We start from the raw sequence: 22,472 nt of genomic DNA, 5'->3' as shown, positions 1-22,472 counted from the left end.
AATGGAATAATTTATTATATCCACATTCACTGGATTTTGAGAAAACAGCATTTTTATGTTTTGCAAATTCAATAAATAAAACTTTATAAAGAACGTCCGACAAAATCATTTCCACTTAGCGGATATGTGACAAATTGCACACGCGTAGTAAAATATTCAAATTTGACAAGATTTACATCAATAGTCGATTAATGAAAACACATTTTATCGAAAAAATTAAGCTTCAAACTTTTCAAGTAGAGTTTTTATTTCATCTTCAGTTGGTTCAGCAACATGCTCCACCATTTTGTTTTTCGCTACTCACGGTATATGAGCTGATAGCCTAGTAGTAGAGTAGCCAATCAGAGCGCGCGCGATTGCTCATATCCAGTGAATGTGGATATAAGAATACCTTATGTCTTAGCTGTTTTGCATGTAAATTTTACTTCTTTAAAAGGACGTATGCCAGGGGATTCAATTCTGGCATTAAAGTAGAAAAATGTACTGTACATCTAATACACACTGTTTAAGCATTAGCTGAACCATCAGCTTTACCCAAAAGACAGTGGAAAATGTTGGCCACAGTATATACCTTAAGAGTTTTGATGTCTTCTATCCGTACCACAAATTCATCTCTTTCCCTAAAGATACCCTCTCCTCCACTTTCACTCTCATCCTCGTCAGTCTCTCCTGCAATGGCAGCACCACTCTGTTTCTGTGCCAGGTGTAATGGCAGGATTTGAGGTGCTGGGGGTTCTTCGGGGGATGGAGGAGCTGGAGCAGGCTGCTGAGGGTGAGGGGGGCTTGGGGGTGTGGGCATCTCAGAGGGTGGAGGAGAGGCTACAGGCAGAGGATGCGGTGGAGAGAGGACAGGTAAGGAGGGGGCAAGGGGGCTAGCTGGAGGCGAAGACTGCTGAACCGGAAGTTTCTGTGGTGGAGATGGGTTGTTCTCCAGTTCAGGAAGGGGAGAGGGGAGAGAGAGTGGAGGAAGAGGTGGAGGAGAGGGTGAAGATGAAGATGCAGGGGATGATGGGAAGAGAGATGGAAGCGAATGGGGAGCTGCTGCTTGAGAAGCTTCTTTAGGTGAGTCTGCAAAAGTAAAGGAAGTTTATTATTCATGTTTTGTGGTGGCAATAATGTACAAGACTACTGGCCTTTAGGGCTCAACTGTAGTCATGCTCATAAAAGAAGCAGCTTTATAGAGTTGCTAGCCAGCAACCTATAAGAACTAAATTAATTTGTGCTCTCTTTTCATACCTCCTACTTTTGGAACACTCAGCAACTCCATTTCTGGGACTTTTTCTTCTTCTACTCTTTTGTCTTGCTCCTCTTCTTCGTCTTCATCTTTCATTTTTTCCTCCTCAAGCTCATCACCTTGCTCATCTCTTGATAATATGGCAGATTCAATAGACTGTGCATGTGTATGTAAAGAAGACTGTGTGTGCATATGTGCTGGGGTTTGTGGACTAAGGGAAGGTGGCTGTTGTGTTGGTGTCAGTGGTGTAGGAGGAAGTGGAGGAGGTGGTGGAGGGAGAGAGGAAGTTTGTATTGAAGAGGTGCTTAGCTGTGGAGTGTCATATAGAGCAGAGATGGCCGAGGATATACTCTTTTGGAGATCCTGGTTTTTCCCCACAGAGTCTTCTTCATCTGAGGAAAAAGACGGAAGTGTTTCGAGATTCCTCTTCAGTTCTTCATCCAAGCGCTTGCAAGGACTTGGGCATCCACCCAAAGACAGCCCCCCATCGCCTTCACTATCCCCATAACCAGATGATGCTGCAGGTGCTGGTGGAGGCGGTGGTTGAGGAGATATAGGATGGATACCTCCACTTTTTCCTGGAGATGAATCACCATTCCCAGAGCTGCTCCCTGGCCTTTTCCCAGATTTTAGAAAGTCCAAAAAAGAAGCCACGAAGCCAGTCTTCTCAGAATCTTTCTCTTCCATCTGAAAAATGGCAAAATACAGGAAGCAATTACAAGATAAGCATGAGCAAATAAAATAATGTATACAGCATACAGGTAATAAGGCTCACAGGAAAATCATTAAATACATTTAAGTGGGGAAAAAAAAAACCACACACACACAACACATGCTTTGTTCTCTCACATCTTGTGTTTTGACCTTGTTCTTGTCTATAGGTCTGCTGATATCAGGCACTCCTGGTGTTCCTGGACTCAGACCCAAAGAAGGGGCAGAGCCCACAGAACCATCTGAGAGGGCTGGGTCAGTACCAGACAAAGAATCTGTCCGTAAGAGGGCATCAGAAGATGACATAGTACCAACAGGAAGCTTGATCTACAAAAGACATTACAATTAGACATTTACCAGACAGATGCACTTGGACCTTAATATACTGTGTCATCAAATAAGATAAAAAAATACTAAAGGAAAATAGGATACATCCTCCACTTAAACTTGCCTTGATAGGTTTGATTGGCTCTTGGTGCTGTTGTGGCTGGTGATGCATTTGCTGCATATGTTGTTGATACAGTTGACTCTGATCTTTGTTGTCCATCATAGATTCATCTCGCCTGCCTCTGCCTCTGCCTCTACCTCGACCCCTGCCTCTCTCAGGAATATAGCCTGTTCCACATTCTCCCATCATGGCCCTGGAGTGGTGAGGCTCTGGCAAAGGGCGTATGCGTGGGCGGCCACGAGGCCTTGGAGGACCTTCCCTTTTGGGCTTAGTGGGCTTCCTGCCTCTCTTTTTTGGTCCATCATGGGGAAGTAATTGTGGAGGAGGACCAAGAGATGGATATCCAAAATCCAGATCACCCATTAGGGGACTCATAGTTCCACCACCAGATTTCCGACAACTGGATACAAGGTCAGGAATCAGATCAGGAAGTCTTCGGCTATTTAGTCGAATGTCAGCAGGAACATCAGCCTTATCTTCATCATCCTCAAATTCATACTCCTGTGCATAGCTCTTTTTGGGAAGGGAATTAGGATCAGGTCTCTCCTTCAGCAAGTGGAAAGAACTGGACTTCAGGAGCTTTTTGGGCCGGGATGAGCAGAAGATTGGAGAGGTGAGTCCTCCTGATCCAGAACCAGAGCCTCCAGAACTTACCATCTTACCACCAGATCCTTCCCCAACATTTGCACCACTTCCCATTCCAAGGCTAGTTGGCTGAGACTGGATCAGCCCCAGTTGCTCTGTATTGACTGTTGAAGGGAGCTCATGGGTCTTCAAGGAGTCAAGGTCAAGGTGCATGGTTCCATTGTCAGGCTCTGAAAGATCATGGCAATACTGCCCATAATCTTGATCGCCAGGATGACCAAGCATGTCATAACTTGTACCTGTATCATCCCCTCCACCTTCTGCAGTTGATTTTATGCCCTCCATACCTTCTTGTCCTGTCTGGGCTTGAGAAACTCCATCTTGACCCTGCCCTGTTCCCCCAGAGCAGCTCGACTTGTACTCTTCTGGGCAAAACATGTCCTCCATGCCAGGAAAGAACGAACGCTCTTCATCTGGAAGGAGAGTGTCTGGGAAACAAATAGATGTTAATGGAACAAACCTCTGGCTCTGATGGGACTGATTCTGATTTGCATTTGACTTCACCGCTGAACCCCTAGAGTCAAAGTGATGGTCTCCTTGATGCTGCTGGTCAAGCTGGGCTTGAGGAAGCTGAGAGGAATGGGAAGAATGGGACTGCTCTTGTTGCTGTGCAGTTACAGTGGCTGATTGAGAAGTAAGGTGGTGATGGCTCTGTTGAGTTTGATGCTGAGGGTGAGCATGGTGGTGGGAGTTAGGGTGTTGAGCTTGTTGCGATTGGTGGTGGTGATGGGAAAGGTGATGCCCATGGGAAGGGGTAGATAAGCCCAAGTCAGGCTCAGAAAGATATGAATGCAACTCAGAGGGATGGTGTTGTGAAGGATGAGATGAAAGTCTCTGTTGATCCTGTGATCTATGTCTTTCAACACTTCCTCCAGTTCCAGCTCCAGAATTTCCTCTTCCTCCATCATTTCCTGCTCTATCATCCACCATTCCTCCTTCCTGACTTGAAGTTCGAGAAAGAGAGCGTTCCAGCATGTCCAGAGAAGACACTGTGGTGGATTTTGGATGGTTCTGGTCCTGCTGCTGAGAACCATGGCTATAGTGACTAGCAGCTTCCAAAGCTTGGGTCTGGAGTTGAAGCTGTAGTTGAGATGCTTGAGGCTGGGAATGGGTTTCTGCTGCTGTAACCCCACCTGCTGCTTCTATTAAAGCCTGCTGGCTAGTAGGGTGTTGCTGCTGCTGAGTGTCTATTTTGCTGCGGGTTGTGTGGGACAGCACCGACTGTAACAAATGAGGAGGCTGACGAGACTGGTCTGTTGGAGATTCCATTAACGTTTGAGATTGAGACTGATGCTGCTGTTGGTGTTGTTGCTGATGAGACGGATGATGTCCTGATTGCTGTTGGTGGTGGTGCTGCTGCAGATCAGGTGTTTTGCGAATGTAGGCCATATCTGCTGCCTCTTGGGGCTTCTTCTGAAGATCCATATGGGAATGAGAATGCAAGTGAGAATGGGTAGGGGTGTGTGGAGTGTGCTGATGGTGAGAAGATGGATGTTGCGAAATAGAATGCTGGGAATAAGGATCACCCCGACCATAGTGGACAACTGAGCCCATTGAGTCATGGTGATGATGTGAATGGGAATGAGCTTGATCTGGGTTCCCTCGCACTCCTCCATCTGTGACAGATCTGCTGCTCTTCTGCTGCTGTTGTTGATGTTTGTGCTGTTGCTGCTGCTGTTGATGTTGTGTTTGATGTTGTTGCTGATGCTGCTTTTTTAATGAAATTTCCAACTGACTGTCTAGGCCTGCTCCATTCCCTGTTCCAGACACTGCAGCATTTGATGTGGCACTGTGAGTTCGAATAACACTTTGAAGATGATATCTTTCCTCTGAACTCTTGCCCATCTCATAAGATAAACCTTTGTTTCCATCTTGGGTTGGAAGGACAGGTGGTTGTTGTGTAGACTGTGAAGAATGATGACTTTGAGGGGGATGATGATGGGATGCTTGAGGAGTAGGACTTTGAGCCTGAAGTAGATGCTGGATGAGGAAATCGTCATCGTCATCATCCTGTTGTGGTCGAGACTCAGTCACACCAAGCAGGCTTGTATCAGACTTGGTTTTTGGAGGTGCAGAGGGATGATACGATTGCGATCGAGGCCCTCGGGTGTCTGGGTAGCCTTGTGGGGAGGGTAAAAAGGAAGGAGAGAGAACAGATGACAGGTATTTGTTGGATCCTGTTCCAACAGGTGACTGAGCAGGTCGTGAAGGAGCAGGAGAATGCAGACCTGGACGAATGATTCCAGAGTTGCCAGACGGAGATGGGCTGGAATCAGGGATGTGGTAAGACCCTCCTCCACCAGCCACATTATTTCCACCTCCTGCACTGGTACTTCCTCCATTGCTGCTTCCACCAGCTGTTCCCCCACTTGCCCCTGAACGTAAAAGTGCAGGAGAGTGTCCTGAGGCAGCATAGCCCATGGAGGGGCTTCCAGCTCCCCCTAGTGATGGAGGCAGTGAGGCATAACCTGAATCTGTCCCATATACTGATTCTGCTGAATATGACTGGCTTCCCAAATTCCCATATCCTTTTGCTACTCCAGATGTCCTGGCTGAAGGGAGATCATGTGTTTGTGGAGAACTGAACCCCGCATATGACTGAGATAAATGTGATGGGGGTTGGCTGGGAGAGAAAGATTGAGGCTGCTGTTGGGGTGGGGTCTGGCCTGTTAGACTATTAGATGACTTAACTGGAGCCACTGGAGAGCCATAGCCTGAGAGACATGCTTTGGGAAGGGTCTGTTGAGAGGAGTTGGTACTGGGAGCAGGCTGGGAATGTGTTTGTGGAGGAGGTACAGACTGGGTTGGTGGCTGTTGCCGAGAGGACGCGGATGCAGAAGTAGAGCTTGGAATGGAGTTTGATTGGCGTGCACTGGCAGATGCTGAGGAGGAAGATGATGAGGAAGATGATGAAGCAGAGGATGCAGAAGGTGGCGTATGGGGCGTTCTGGAAGATGACCCAGAGCCAGAGGAAGAGTAACCACTACTGGAACTGCTTTTGGCTGCCTTCCCAGGCCCACCAGAGGATGATGATGAGGAGGACCCATAAGAAGGTTGGATAATGGGTCGGTACGGCTCCGTCCTGGGGGAAGGCTTATGGTCAGAGGAAGGGCTGTGCTCTCCCAATGGACTGCAGGAGAGACCAGCATGACGGGGATGAGGGGCCTGCTGATACCCAGACACTCCACAACTGAGGTAATGCTGGAGGGGATGAGGTGTGGAGGAGGGAGCTTGTGCTGGCGAGGGACGCTGGTAGTGCTTAATGACACTGTCTTGTCGTGGTACAGTCCGCTCTTGGGAGGCTGGCTGAGGTGGAGCTGGAGCAGATGAGAACACTGATGCACTATATAACTGTGAGGACTGGTCCTGAAGCTGGGAGGACAGCAGGTTAAATTGGTGAGACTGAAGATGGCGTGCAGAAGCTGAAGCTGCTGAGGATGCCTGAGCAGAAGTAACACCACTACCACCACTAGGATCATGACTCCCCCGGTAGGCTGCAGCAGCACCCTGAGATGACAATAGACGATCAAAGCCCAGACTTGACTGAGAGGGCGTCTTAATGTGCAGCAAAGGATCATGGGGAGACAAGAGGCCATTTGAGGTGGGGCTGAACGTAGGAGTGTCCTGTAAAGACAATGAGGGGGTCACCCCAGGAAAAGAGCGTCCAGAAAATGAAGCTGGGTGCTGGTAGGCTGATAAGGCAGAGGATGATGGGAATGACCCAGAACCAGGAAGAGCACCAGAGATGAAAAGCTCTGCAGGGGCAGGTGTGTGCATTGCTAAAGAAAGGTGAAAAGGGACAAAATACAGAGATACACAGAAGAAATGAGTATTCAGTAAACAAAAACAAAACAAATACAGTCCAATCTGAATAAACAAAAGAACCACAGTATAATCAGAAGTCCTATTATCATTTTTCAAAATGTATGCCTTAGAAGCTGCTGCTATGGTAACAGCCTGCTAGCTGACTGCTCCTGATGTTTAATGATGTACACATTGTTTACATCTATAAATTTTAATCTGCCACTATCAAGATAGAACGTACCGGTCTGCCAAGATGGAGTACGGAATTGGGAGAGAAGAGAAGAAGCAGAAGGTGGTGGCTGTGGTCCTCTGGACTCCAGAGCTGAGATCAAGTTCATCACAGAGGGATCTGGGCCTGAGGGACTTGCATGGTGAAGCCCAGCATCAAAAAGCCCAGATAAGCCTATGAAACAGAACACAAATTTCAAAGTTAAATCAACAAATCAGGACAAGTCTGAATGGTGTTCACAACCAATACAGCCACATTGCATGTGCCTGTAATACACATTCCTGCAAATGTACACGCAGCAGAGTTATGAATTTCTATAAAAAGGGTGAGCCATGTGACATACGTATATGTATATATACAGTGCTCAGCGTAAATGAGTACACCCCCTTTGAAAAGTAACATTTTAAACAATATCTCAATGAACACAATTTCCAAAATGTTGACAAGACAAAGTTTAATATAACATCTGTTTAACTTATAATGTGAAATTAAGGTTAATAATATAACAGATTACACATTTTTTTCAGTTTTACTCAAATTAGGGTGGTGCAAAAATTAGTACATCTAGTACTTTGTATGGCCTCCATGATTTTTAATGACCGCACCAAGTCTTCTAGGCATGGAATGAACAAGTTGGCGACATTTTGCAGCATTAATCTTTTTCCATGCTTCAACAATGACCTCTTTTAGGTGACTGGATGCTGGATGGAGAGTGATGCTCAACTTGTCTCTTCAGAATTCCCCAAAGAAAATAATTTCTTTACACCACAAAGGTGAAGGCTACAAGATGATCAGCAAAGCTTTACTTATCAGTCAGAATACTGCAGCAAAAGTGGTACAAAAATTTAAGAAAGATGGAACTGCAACCATCTCACAGAGACGTCCAGGTCGTCCACGGAAGTTAACACCTTGACAGGAGCGTCTTCTGATGAGAAGGGTTGAAGAAAATTGGCATGCGAGTTCACTGCAGTTATCTAAAGAAGTAGAGAGCCAAACTGGGGTGACTATTTCCCGTGACACAATACGGCGTACACTGCAGAGGAATGGCATGCATGGATGCCGTCCACGAAAGAAGCCTCTCCTAAAGCCCAGGCACAAAAAAGCCCGCCTAGAGTTTGCCAGGGCCCATGCTGACAAAGATGAAGACTACTGGGACTCTATACTCTGGAGTGATGAGACCAAGATAAATGTTTTTGGAACTGATGGCTTCAAAACTGTATGGCGTCGCAAAGGTGAGGAATACAAAGAAAAATGCATGGTGCCTACAGTGAAACATGGTGGTGGCAGTGTCCTTATGTGAGGCTGCATGAGTGCTGCTGGTGTCGGAGAGCTGCATTTCATTGATGGCATCATGAATTCACAGGTGTATTGCTCTATACTGAAAGAGATGATGCTACCATCACTCCATGCCCTTAGTCGTTGTGCACTTTTCCAACATGACTAAACACACATCTAAGGCCACTGTTGGATTTCTGAAGAACAGGGTGAAAGTGATTCAGTGGCCAAGTATGTCTCCTGATCTGAACCCAATCGAACACCTATGGGGAATTCTGAAGAGACAAGTTGAGCATCACTTTCCATCCAGCAACCAGTCACTAAAAGAGGTCATTGTTGAAGAATGGAAAAAGATTAATGCTGCAAAATGTCGCCAACTTGTTCATTCCATGCCTAGACTTGGTGCGGTCATTAAAAATCATGGAGGCCATACAAAGTACTAGATGTACTAATTTTTGCACCACCCTAATTTGAGTAAAACTGAAAAAATGTGCAATCTAAGTTATATTATTAACCTTACTTTCACATAAATTAAACAGATGTTATATTAAACTTTGTCTTGCCAACATTTTGGAAATTGTTTGTGTTCACTGAGGTATTGTTTAAAATGTTACTTTTCAAAGGGGGTGTACTCATTTACACTGAGCACTAATACACATACATACACATATGCCTGAGCGATGCATCAAGAGGCTAAGATCAGCTGATAACGATGCTTAATACCCATGGTTTTCCCCAAAGCATTTTAGCGTGTCGGGCCCGATACGCTTGCTCTGCCTGCCGATACGCTTAGTCGCTTTAGTTAAAATCCGATACGCTTAGATTTATACCGATACGTTAAATTTCCTAACCACAAGTAACGAGATACATAGGAAAGCAAATAACAGAACCATTTACATATTGACTGATATTTGTGTACAAGCGGCCTTTTTTCCCAATGTTTGTGTTGATTCTGTCAAAGTAATATGTCCGCGTGGTATGATGTAAACAAACTAATCTGTTGGCTGTGTCAAGATCACGTGTTCAAACCGTCCAATAAAAATATCGAAAGAAAACGTCAGACATCCCGGAAGTTTCCGATTCATTATAAGCAATCTCATTGGCTGCCGATGTTGTCCCCCACCAGACAGACAAAGCCGACTGATTTTAAATCACAAAAGTTTGACCTAGTCTATTATCATTCATGAACGTGTTTATAAGTACATAATCTTTCTGCAAACTTAAATGTATGAATCAAGTTTTCTTTTCCTTTAAATGTTTTAATCTTAATCTAGCCCATTTAATAAAGTGCAAAAATTTAAACTTTATAATATGCAGCTGCCTTACTTTTCTTTTCAGTGTATCTTAGTTACACATATATTACGGTAATTACATCAGAAACATTCTAAACCATTACAGTTATAGTAATACAGCAACTTATTTTAAGGTGGCAGTTCTTAGGTTCGGATCCCTTTGTGATCAACAGGAGGTCATGAGTGATTCTCTTCATTGGATTGCATAAGCTGGAGCAAACCACTGTTCATGCACATTTTTGTTACAACACTACTTGATCATAGATAATTAAGGTATCCCCGTAGATTTTCAATCTATCATATACCTCAGTAATCTATAACAAAACAGTTTAGCATGTTGAACTTTAAGGTGAAATTTCAAATGTGTTTACGTTAATACTATTTAGGTCAGAAATCACTGAAACACTGGTAAAATCTATCCTATAATCATGTATCTAAAACCTCTCAGAGACCCTGAAAATGCACCTGAGAGCATCTATTTTCAAAAAAAAAAAATTTCCGGGGGGCATGCCCCCGAACCCCCCTAGTTTCATTTCACGCCGTTGGCACTCAATTGTCTGTGTATTATCATGCCAGAATTTAGGGCTTTAATTTTTTTCTGGGGAAAACACTGATACCCTTATCTGTATCATCTGAAATGCGGCCAATTAAGCGTCGATAAGGTGTCTTTATCATGAGTTATGCAGGTTGTCTTTTAGCATGAAGGATTCACTACATGTTCAATGGTAAAATGCAGTGAGCAGAAACATGTTGCATATTCCAGCATGTTTGTGAACCTCAAGAAAAGGTAAATGTTTTATTTATAAAGGTGATAGAGGTTGTATTAGATAGGCCTTTTAGGTTTATAGAACAAATATATTATTTACATGTTTACTAAGAAGTTTGTGAAGTTAGGAAGCTAGCTGGCATCAGATTTATGTCATATACTGCGAGCATGATAAAGATGCTCATGAGCAAATTATAATATTTCACACATGCAGATTTTAACTGCCACTCACGTAAGTCCTCATGCGCAACTTCAACAACTGAGAGTGCAAGCTAAGTAAAATCTGAAATAGCATGCTAAGCTAACTGCAATCAAATGAAGAGGCAAGTTAAGAGTGCAAAGTTTCAACAGTGACATTTATTAGCTAGCCTATGCAAGAAACGAGTTTACACACCTAGAACCTGATGTGAGAGGGTGTGGAGTCACACTTGGGAGGCAGGTGGAATTTTAACCGAGCTCTGGGCTCGCATTTATTCAGTCCATACTTTTCAGCACACTTTCAAAAACTCAACAAAACCAAAATGAATCATCAGAAACAAGTATGTCCTCAACTCGCATCTTTCACTTTCCCAAGTTCAAGTTCCATAAAACGTGCATTCGTGTTTTCAAATCTCACAAACTCTTCCATCTCTCCCTCTCTGGTGGAGATTGTCCAGTCAGAGTATATCGAGTGTTTTTTGTTTCATTGTTTGACTGATGCATGTTTCTTCTGTTCGAGCATTGCCATTAAAAGTATTTCAGTATGTGAGAATGGTAATGTATTGTATATAGGCCTAATTAAAAGTAATTCTGTTGTGCAAATAATTAAAAAAAATTAATGTACATTTAGATCTGCTTGTGTATTTTTGTACTATTAACAATATCTGAATACATTTCTATTTGAAATAAATTTTTTTGAGGGGTGGGTCTCAGTCAATAACATTGATCATCAGAAATCACAGACCCATTTTTATAATTATTAATGCCAAAAATCCCTCATCAATCAGGCCCTACTACATACAACTGTTAATGTATAATGTTGCATTTTCTGAGAACATCACAGGTGTTATCAGTACTTTCATAGCACTGATCATCTACATGTTCATACCATGAAAAACAGACTGTTAATAAATATGCCTGTTACAACTAATGGGGCTCGCACATGGCACTGTAATGCTTCTCCACCGAACAGCATAGCTTCACAATAAATCCAAACCCAGGGCTAACTGCATCTTTACTGATTATGTGCATCTTTCACATAACTCTACCCATAAAACTAGGAGGGATTTCTCTGAAGGTACTACTCTGACAAGTAGTACCTCATTGCACACCACTTCATCACTACAAGCTGCACATGGCAGGCTATTCCACTCCCTCCTTCCATGCTGTTACTACATGCATCATATTCTTTTTATTCTTTATTTTTATTACCCTCTTACCACATTTGTTCTCCATTTTTTACTTTATTATCTCATATCTTTATTTTTTTATTACATGTATATATTTTGTTGCCGTCTATTACTCTTGCTAACTTGCACAGTCCCAGTGTCAACCACTCAGCATTTTAGTATGCGTTGTGCTCTGTATAACTGTGTGTGTGACTAATCCTTTGAACATTAAAAACTACTCAAAATAAATAAATGTAAAAAAAAAAAAATCCCCACAGGCATCTCTCATTTGGTGTTAATCTTCATTCAGAAGAACTAGTAAGCATGAGGCATAGTGAGTTTGTTTTAAAGGAAGCACACACACACCCAAAGACAAGTGCGACAATACTTTCATTTTTAGTAAGCAGACAGATGAGCAAATATCTGTTTAATGGCTGTCCATACTTTAATCTTTAAGTGAAAATACAGATACATTTGAGTGCATTACCAGATGATGCAAAAAACACAAAAACACAGGCCAATGCATCTGTAGCTGAAACTCCGATGTCTTTCTCACATTCAGCTCCTTTATGTTACCCTACGTAGGACACAAACAAACTGAACAGAAAGCCATTTGGGGTTTCCCTAGAAAACAGTAGGCTTTTTACTTATCACAGGGAAGAAATGTAAGCTCAAGCTAAATAGAGATAGGAATTCATCAGTCAAAGTAAATACGGACAATCAAATCTGAAACATATAACTGTGGTTTTAAAAAATGATAGTGTTCTTAAACCTGGCAAAAAGGGTCTTTTGAAAAGTCTGTCTCTGCTTGCCTTCTACTGAATTGTTGTAGTTGCTGAGATATTAATCAGAACGTGTGTTCGACTGTGTGTGACCAGTCGATGGCCTACACTATTTTTGGCTCCACCTGTATGCCCTGCCTCTGCTCACATCATACAGAGGCAAGAAGAGTAACCAAATTCAGCAAGGGCACAGCTTAGTTACAGTACAGCTTCTGTGGCAGTGAAAACAGCAACAAAGTGGAAGTTTATGGGCAATTTGCTAATCTAAGCCATTCTGCACCACTTGATGGAAAAGCACTACAAGTTACCAAATTTCCAAAAGGAGCACAACAGGTACAGGTGCAATGTCACTCACCCAGACTCCTCCCAGCCGCACCCCACGCCCCACCCTGTCCAGAGCTGCCCGGATGGTGATTGGTTGCATAACCTTGTAGGGGATGGGGAGTGGCATAGGCTTGCCTGTGGAGAAGTTCAGACTCTGGATGGGAAGATCTGGAACTACCATACACCAAACTGACAAAAAAAAAGGATGAAAGTATGACAATTTTGACAAATATAAAATTTTTACTGACAATTAGGTTAAATGTCATGCAAACAATTGAGATGCAATTATGTTCAGTTCACTTCAATATCACTCTTATTATATCAGAATGCATGTACACAGACCTTTATCAACATTAAGAATAATTCATTGTTTAAAAAGTATTATGATTTATTATTAATAACAATTCTGTTCTAATACACCAAGTCTCTGTGATCTACAAGTTTTACTAAGAATTATTACCGTAACACAAAACAGTTAATCATATATCAAAGCCTTTGACCTAGAATAATAATGGCATTAGATTATAATTGTCTAATTCAATAAAAATGACTTGTGTCCTTCCTACCTCACTATGTATGCAAATATGGGCATGTAATCTAATGAAGAATCATGATCAGACTCAACTGTGGTTAAGTGATTGCTTAATAACTGACAGGCCTTAGTGTAATATCAATATTATTACATGTATAAACCAATATGGCCAAAAGTTTGTGGACACATGGCCATCATGGTCATACGTGGGCCTTTCTTAAACTGTTTCTACAAAGTTGGAAGCACAAAATCGTACATAAGACGTCTGTATGCTGTAGCGTTAGAATTTTCTTTCACTGGAACTTATGCCGCTTTCCCACTACAAACGTGGCTGAGTTGGGCTGAGCCGTGCCGTGCTGAGTTGGGCTGAGTGGGGCTGTTGGAGTTGCATTTCGACTACAACCACGCTGAACCGTGCTGGCTGGAAGTGGGTGGACACACTGGGTGGAGTTAGCGAAAGTGGGTGGACGTCATGTGATGTCGTTAGGCGGCGCAAACAGTGACATCAGTGATCTTTTAAGCGGTAGTCTCACGACCCGGATAGTAAACAATAAACATGTTAACGACTAACGACTGTTAGTGTTGCTGGTCTTGGTGCTGTGGCTTGTTGTCACCGACAACGCCAACAGATACTGGCAAGAGCGTATAGATGAGGCGAGGCGCATAAGGCTTCAGAAATTCTCGTAATTCGTAATTATTCTTCTTCCGGGTTTACAGATCCCAACGTGCTCGCGGGGCGTGTGTGGGCATGTGAGGACACTCCTCCTCACCAATCAGTGCACAGGGGAGTGTCTCCTCACGCCCCTAGCCCCACTCGGCTCGGTTTGGCTCGCTTCAGCCCCACTCCAAAACCGTGCGAGTTTTGGGTGCTAAGCAGGGCTGAAGCGAGCTGAGTCGTGCTGCTCTGAGGTAGTCGAAACACGAGCCGTGTCGGGCTGAAGTGAGCTGAAAAAGGGTAGTGGAAAAGAGCCATTAGAGGCCCAAACCTGTTCCAGCATGACAATGCGCCTGTGCACAAAGTGAGCTCTATGAAGACATGAAAGAACTTGAGTGTCCTGTCCAGAGACATAACCTCAACCCTACTAAACACCTTTGGGATGAACTGGAATGCTGACTGCACATCAGGCCTCCTCAATCAATCAGTGCCTGACCTCCTCAAACAATCAGTGCCTGACCTCAAATCCCCACAGCCACACTCCAAAAATCAGAGTTGAAAGCATTTCCTGAAGATTGGAGGTTATTACAAGAGCAAAGACAGGACTAAATCTGGAATGAGATGTTCAACAAGGACATAAAGCTGTGATGGTGAGGTGTCCACAGACTTTTAGCTGTATACAATACATTGTCTAGAAGCAAAAATATCCAAAGGGTCTTTTAAATCCAAACATACAGCCTTGCATTAGAAATTCTGGATGAAACTCATAATGAAAATGAATTACTGAATAACATATTTGGCGCTTTTTTTTTTTTAACTATAACAAGTCACATGCAAAAGGGGGAAAAAGCACAACTTGAAAGCATCAACCCAAAGGCCAAGCCATGGCGAGCAGATAACTGTGTGAAACCGTGGTAATGTTCATACATGACCTGAATACAGTCTGTGAGCAGGAACATACAGCTGCTCCTGGATTATCATCATTAGATTTGCATTTTTTTGCAGAGCATCCTCGAGAAGGATATCGTGCACACTGCATACCTGAACACGCATACAACCTATATATTTGCATTCGGCTCGTATCAGTCGAATACCCTGTGAGTGTTTAGCCTAGCACCAGGGCTAAGAGTGGAATGGAGGGAGGCTACGGTGGCTAACAGCTTAGCAGCTTAACTAGCATCTCCAAGTGCGGGTGGGAAGGAAACACTTGCTCAATTCGATGACTGGGCTAGTCTTGACGAATGAAAAAATATATACATTAAAAAAAAAAACTATAGAACACATTTACGCTCTTTTACGTACTGTAAGATTTGACTGCAGGAACAAAGGCTTCTGTGCTGCTCCAGTTGCAGGCCTATATGCGACAGCACAGCGGCAACCATGATGTTAGCAAGCGAACGTCAGCTGGATGCTACATTGAGACACCCCAGCTATGCTAGCGCCTGAATGCGTTCTGCTTCTCGCCAAAACGCGACTTATTATTATTATTATTATTAGTAGTAGTAGTAATATTTATTTGCTTTTAAATATGCTGAAATGACGCTTGCTAATTGGAAGGGGTAAAAATAAATAAATCATACTTCATCCTGCAGCTTGATGCTAGCATGCAGGTAAAATTGCAAGTACATACTGTTCATGTCCTTTATCCTTAGAAACACATTATCACTGTATTGTTTAATGCGTCGTTTCTGCATATGTATTTTCTTCTCCACCAGAAGAAATCAACTGGACACATCCTTTACCTTTACTAATCAGGATGCTAAATATTTCTATCAAAGGGACACTAATAAAATAAATCTGGGGGTACAAGGTTTACCCCGCCCCTCATCATCATCCCCTCCATCCATCCATCCATCTCTCCCTGTGTCTGCTCTGTCTTACCCCCCACAAACCCGCACATTAGGCTGTCAATCACATGCCTCTCAGTCATTTCCACCCTTCTACCCTGGCTAATCTGAATAACACACACACACACCCCAACATCCCCCTCCATATATTAAGGACCAGTGTCTTATGACATCCCACGCAAAAGCATCATCAGACACAGATATGTGTTCATTGTTAACAACACCAAATCACACCACTATTCTCCACACACACAGCGACATTAGGCTGTTCTTGCAACAGAGGCGCAGTGCATGTTTTATTATTATGATTATTATTGATTTTTTGTTACCTTGCTTTTGCCGATCGCTCATAGCTCCATCCGGCTCCTGCACCCAAATCCCCGAAACCTGCACCCGGGTAATTCCTGTCCATTTCTGACACGGATGGAGGATGATCGACCGAAGAACAAGAAAAATAAATAAAAAAAATAAAGAGACAGATCCGGGTGTGCAACGACGCGATCGCTGCTAATTTGCGGTCATTCTACCTTGCTGAAAACAGACTTATGTGTACAGGACTGGGGGAAAAAAAGAGCATATTGAGAGAGACAGAGAGGGAAATGGAGGGGAGGAGAGTGAGTGCGTGATACAGGGGGGTGTTCACCAACCAAACCACCTCCAAAAACCACACACACACCTCACTTCCTTTTCAGTTTCAAAATCAGCCTAATTAATGCCATTCCCGCGACACACCGAAGTAACGATTTAGAAATCGAAGACCCGGTTCTACCGAGTACTGACTGGTGCACACATCTGACCGGACCCGTCCTTTCCCTTGTGTCTCTCCTCCCCTTTCTTCACTCAGGCTGCTTTATTGGAATAAAAAAAAATGGAGGAACAGCAACGACTACGCACACGTCTCTGGGAAAAAAAAAAAAAAAAAGACCTAACAAACTTACCCCAAAACCCTACAAGTATCCCAAACCCTACGTGCTCACAATGCTTTTCACACCCAAACACACGTTTAGCCGTGAGCTAACGTAATAGCAAAGCGCGAGCTAAGCTAGCTCCGTCGACGCATCAAAATAAAGACGGTTTGCCGCTCAGTTTCATCAAACGACTCCGCCACAGTCCCGCTCCGCCTGCTGCTGATTTTTAAACGTTACTAAAAAAAAAAAAAAACGGACAAGACGCCACGAATTGATAAGGACCGGTTTCAGTTAGACGTCAAAACCGAGGCCTACTTGCTTTTTTTTTCATAATATTAGTCATTTTCCCTCTTCGAAGACGCCATTTTTGAAGGCGGCCGTGCTGCTCCTCTCTCCCACCTCCTCCTCCCCCGGTCTCTCTCTTCGTCCCTCCCGCCCCTTGCGCGCTCGTGCTCCAAGTCGCGCGTGGTCTGTTGTGCTGTGGTGTGCTGCACGAGCTGCTGGTCCCACAGTTCACTTCCAGCAAATACCAGCTAGAAGTCAAAGAGAGAGAGAGATCGAGGGGAAGTGCAAAACCGCATATTACCGTATCGAACAGTAAACCACTATTATCATATGAGGGGTGTGTAGTACCTTGACACTGGCAAGCAGTGTCACCTTCTAGTGCAAACGTACTGTATGTATCATATACATTTATTTATTTATTTACTTACTTACAGACACACACACCCATCAGTCATAAAATTACGACCACTGACACAAGTGAAAGGGCCAAATTGTGATCGCTAGATAATTGGGTCTGAGCATCTCCAAAATGGCACATCTTGTGGGGTGTTCCTGGTATGCAGTGGTTAGTACCTACCAAAAGTGGTCCAAGGAAGGACAACCGGTGAACCGGCGACAGTCAACTTTTTCAACAGTTTGTGTTACACTAACTCTTCTTTACACCATATGGGCTAGCCTTCGACACCCATGACCCTGTCGCCGGTTCATCGGTCGTCCTTCCTTGGACCACTTTTGGTAGGTACTAAGCACTGCATACGACAACCCCTATTCCAAAAAAGTTGGGACAAAGTACAAATTGTAAATAAAAAAGGAATGCAATAATTTACAAATCTCAAAAACTGATATTGTATTCACAATAGAACATAGACAACATATCAAATGTCGACAGTGAGACATTTTGAAATTTCATGCCAAATATTGGCTCATTTGAAATTTCCTGACAGCAACACATCTCAAAAAAGTTGGGACGGGGCAATAAGAGGCTGGAAAAGTTAAAGGTACAAAAAAGGAACAGCTGGAGGACCAAATTGCAACTCATTAGGTCAACTGGCAATAGGTCATTAACATGACTGGGTATAAAAAGAGCATCTTGGAGTGGCAGTGGCTCTCAGAAGTAAAGACAGGAAGAGGATCACCAATCCCCCTACAGTGGTGCTTGAAAGTTTGTGAACCCTTTAGAATTTTCTATACTTCTGCATAAATATGACCTAAAACATCATCAGATTTTCACACAAGTCATAAAAGTAGAGAAAGAGAACCCAGTTAAACAAATGAGACAAAAATATTATACTTGGTCATTTATTTATTGAGGAAAATTATCTAATATTACATATCTGTGAGTGGCAAAAGTATGTGAACCTTTGCTTTCAGTATCTGGTGTGACCCCTTTGTGCAGCAATAACTGCAACTAAACGTTTCCGGTAACTGTTGATCAGTCCTGCACACCGGCTTGGAGGAATTTTAGCCCATTCCTCCGTACAGAACAGCTTCAACTCTGGGATGTTGGTGGGTTTCCTCACATGAACTGCTCGCTTCAGGTCCTTCCACAACATTTCCATTGGATTAAGGTCAGGACTTTGACTTGGCCATTCCAAAACATCAACTTTATTCTTCTTTAACCATTCTTTGGTAGAACGACTTGTGTGCTTAGGGTTGTTGTCTTGCTGCATGACCCACCTTCTCTTGAGATTCAGTTCATGGACAGATGTCCTGACATTTTCCTTTAGAATTTGCTGGTATAATTCAGAATTCATTGTTCCATCAATGGTGGCAAACTGTCCTGGCCCAGATACAGCAAAACAGGCCCAAACCATGATACTACTACCACCATGTTTCACAGATGGGATAAGGTTCTTATGCTAGAATGCAGTGTTTTCCTTTCTCCAAACATAACACTTTTTATTTAAACCAAAAAGCTCTATTTTGGTCTCATCCGTCGACAAAACATTTTTCCAGTAGCCTTCTGGCTTGTCCACATGATCTTTAGCAAACTGCAGACGAGCAGCAATGTTCTTTTTTGAGAGCAGTGGCTTTCTCCTTGCAACTCTGCCATGCACACCATTGTTGTTCAGTGTTCTCCTGATGGTGGACTCATGAACATTTACATTAGCCAATGTGAGAGAGGCCTTCAGTTGCTTAGAAGTTACCCTGGAGTCCTTTGTGACCTTGCCAACTATTACACGCCTTGCTTTTGGAGTGATCTTTGTTGGTCGACCACTCCTGGGGAGGGTAACAATAGTCTTGAATTTCCTCCATTTGTACACAATCTGTCTGACTGTGGGTTGGTGGAGTCCAAGCTCTTTAGAGATGGTTTTGTAACATTTTCCAGCCTGATGAGCATCAACAACACTTTTTCTGAGGTCCTCAGAAATCTCCTTTGTTTGTGCCATGATACACTTCCACAAACATGTGTTGTGAAGATCAGACTTTGATAGATCCCTGTTCTTTAAATAAAACAGGGTGCCCACTCACACCTGACTGTCATCCCATTGATTGAAAACACCTGACTCTAATTTCACCTTCAAATTAACTGCTAATCCTAGAGGTTCACATACTTTTGCCACTCACAGATATGTAATATTGGATCATTTTCCTTAATAAATAAATGACCAAGTATAATATTTTTGTCTCATTTGTTTAACTGGGTTCTCTTTATCTACTTTTAAGACTTGTGTTAAAATCTGATGAAGTTTTAGGTCATATTTTTGCAGAAATATAAAAAATTCTAAAGGGTTCACAAACTTTCAAGCACCACTGTAATTCTGCGCTGACAAATAGTGGAGCAATATCAGAAAGGAGTTCAACAGTGTAAAATTGCAAAAAGTTTGAACATATCATCATCTACAGTACATAATATCATCAAAAGATTCAGAGAATCTGGAAGAATCTCTGTGCGTAAGGGTCAAGGCCAGAAAACTATCCTGGGTGCCCGTGATCTTCGGGCCCTTAGACGGCACTGCATCACATACAGGCATGCTTCTGTATTGGAAATCACAAAATGGGCTCAGGAATATTTCCAGAGAACATTATCTGTGAACACAATTCACCGTGCCATCCGCCGTTGCCAGCTAAAACTCTGTAGTTCAAAGAAGAAGCCATATCTAAACATGATCCAGAAGCGCAGACGTCTTCTCTGGGCCAAGGCTCATTTAAAATGGACTGTGGCAAAGTGGAAAACTGTTCTGTGGTCAGACAAATCAAAATTTGAAGTTCTTTATGGAAATCAGGGATGCCGTGTCATTCGGACTAAAGAGGAGAAGGACAACCCAAGCTATTATCAGCGCTCCGTTCAGAAGCCTGCATCTCTGATGGTATGGGGTTGCATTAGTGCGTGTGGCATGGGCAGCTTACACATCTGGAAAGACACCATCAATGCTGAAAGGTATATCCAGGTTTTAGAGCAACATATGCTCCCATCCAGACGATGTCTCTTTCAGGGAAGACCTTGCATTTTCCAACATGACAATGCCAAACCACATACTGCATCAATGACAGAATCATGGCTGCGTAGAAGAAGGGTCCGGGTACTGAACTGGCCAGCCTGCAGTCCAGATCTTTCACCCATAGAAAACATTTGGCACATCATAAAACGGAAGATACAACAAAAAAGACCCAAGACAGTTGAGCAACTAGAATCCTACATTGGACAAGAATGGGTTAACATTCCTATCCCTAAACTTGAGCAATTTGTCTCCTCAGTCCCCAGACGTTTACAGACTGTTGTAAAGAGAAAAGGGGATGTCTCACAGTGGGACATGGCCTTGTCCCAACTTTTTTGAGATGTGTTGTTGTCATGAAATTTAAAATCACCTAATTTTTCTCTTTAAATGATACATTTTCTCAGTTTAAACATTTGATATGTCATCTATGTATTCTGAATAAAATATGGAATTTTGAAACTTCCACATCATTGCATTCCATTTTTATTTACAATTAGTACTTTGTCCCAACTTTTTTGGAATCGGGGTTGTAGGAACACCCCATAAGATGTGCCATTTTGGAGATGCTCAGACTCCGTAATCTAGTTATCACAATTTGGCCCTTGTCAACGTCGCTCAGATCCTTACGCTTGCCCATTTTTCCTGCTTCCAACACCTCAGTTTTAAGAACTGACTGTTCTCTTGCTGCCTAATACATCCCACCCCTTGACAGGTGCCATTGTAATGAGATAATCAATGTTATTCACTTCACCTGTCATTGGTTTTAATGTAATGACTGATCAGTGTGTGTGTGTGTGTGTGTATATATATATATATATATATATATATATATATATATATATATATACATATATATATGTACACACACACACACACACAGTGGTGCTTGAAAGTTTGTGAACCCTTTAGAATTTTCTATATTTCTGCATAAATATGACCTAAAACATCATCAGATTTTCACACAAGTCCTAAAAGTAGATAAAGAGAACCCAGTTAAACAAATGAGACAAAAATATTATACTTGGTCATTTATTTATTAAGGAAAATGATCCAATATTACATATCTGTGAGTGGCAAAAGTATGTGAACCTCTAGGATTAGCAGTTAATTTGAAGGTGAAATTAGAGTCAGGTGTTTTCAATCAATGGGATGACAATCAGGTGTGAGTGGGCACTCTGTTTTATTTAAAGAAGAGGGATCTATCAAAGTCTGATCTTCATAACATATATTTGTGGAAGTGCATCATGGCACGAACAAAGGAGATTTCTGAGGACCTCAGAAAAAAGCGTTGTTGATGCTCAACAGGCTGGAAAAGGTTACAAAATCATCTCTAAAGAGTTTGGACTCCACCAATCCACAGTCAGACAGATTGTCAGACAGATTGGAAGAAATTCAAGACCATTGTGACCCTCCCCAGGAGTGGTCGACCAACAAAGATCACTCCAAGAGCAAGGCATGTAATAGTCAGCGAGGTGACAAAGGACCCCAGAGTAACTTCTAAGCAACTGAAGGCCTCTCTCACATTGGCTAATGTAAATGTTCATGAGTCCACCATCAGGAGAACACTGAACAACAGTGGTGTGCATGGCAGGGTTGCAAGGAGAAAGCCACTGCTCTCCAAAAAGAACATTGCTGCTCGTCTGCAGTTTGCTAAAGATCACGTGGACAAGCCAGAAGGCTATTGGAAAAATGTTTTGTGGACGGATGAGACCAAAATATAACTTTTTGATTTAAATGAGAAGCGTTATGTTTGGAGAAAGGAAAACACTGCATTCCAGCATAAGAACCTTATCCCATCTGTGAAACATAGTGGTAGTATCATGGTTTGGGCTTGTTTTGCTGCATCTGAGCCAGGACGGCTTGCCATCATTGATGGAACAATGAAATCTGAATTATACCGGCGAATTCTAAAGGAAAATGTCAGAACA

General features: G+C 42.8%; 1 protein-coding gene across 2 annotated transcripts in view; it reads right to left on the bottom strand.

Annotated features, from left to right (window-relative positions):
* prr12a (proline rich 12a) overlaps positions 1-17,234 on the bottom strand; it is a 36,291-nt gene extending 19,057 nt beyond the window's left edge. The window contains exons 1-7 of one of the 2 annotated variants that reach the window (XM_060939397.1): positions 16,241-17,234; positions 12,909-13,066; positions 7,084-7,245; positions 2,397-6,817; positions 2,084-2,272; positions 1,237-1,921; positions 572-1,068 (exon numbers count right to left, since the gene is read on the bottom strand). In XM_060939397.1, the coding sequence (XP_060795380.1) occupies positions 572-1,068; positions 1,237-1,921; positions 2,084-2,272; positions 2,397-6,817; positions 7,084-7,245; positions 12,909-13,066; positions 16,241-16,323 (6,195 nt within the window). In that variant the 5' untranslated portion in view covers positions 16,324-17,234. The remainder of the gene's footprint in view (positions 1-571; positions 1,069-1,236; positions 1,922-2,083; positions 2,273-2,396; positions 6,818-7,083; positions 7,246-12,908; positions 13,067-16,240) is intronic. The other variant, XM_060939398.1, reaches the window with a different exon arrangement.
* Between the last annotated feature and the right edge of the window lie 5,238 nt (positions 17,235-22,472).

Source organism: Neoarius graeffei, chromosome 14 (genome assembly GCF_027579695.1).
Source record: "Neoarius graeffei isolate fNeoGra1 chromosome 14, fNeoGra1.pri, whole genome shotgun sequence".
NCBI lineage: Eukaryota > Metazoa > Chordata > Actinopteri > Siluriformes > Ariidae > Neoarius > Neoarius graeffei.
The sequence above is the reverse complement of the archived record's forward strand: the minus strand, read 5'-3'. Positions and strand labels throughout refer to the sequence as shown.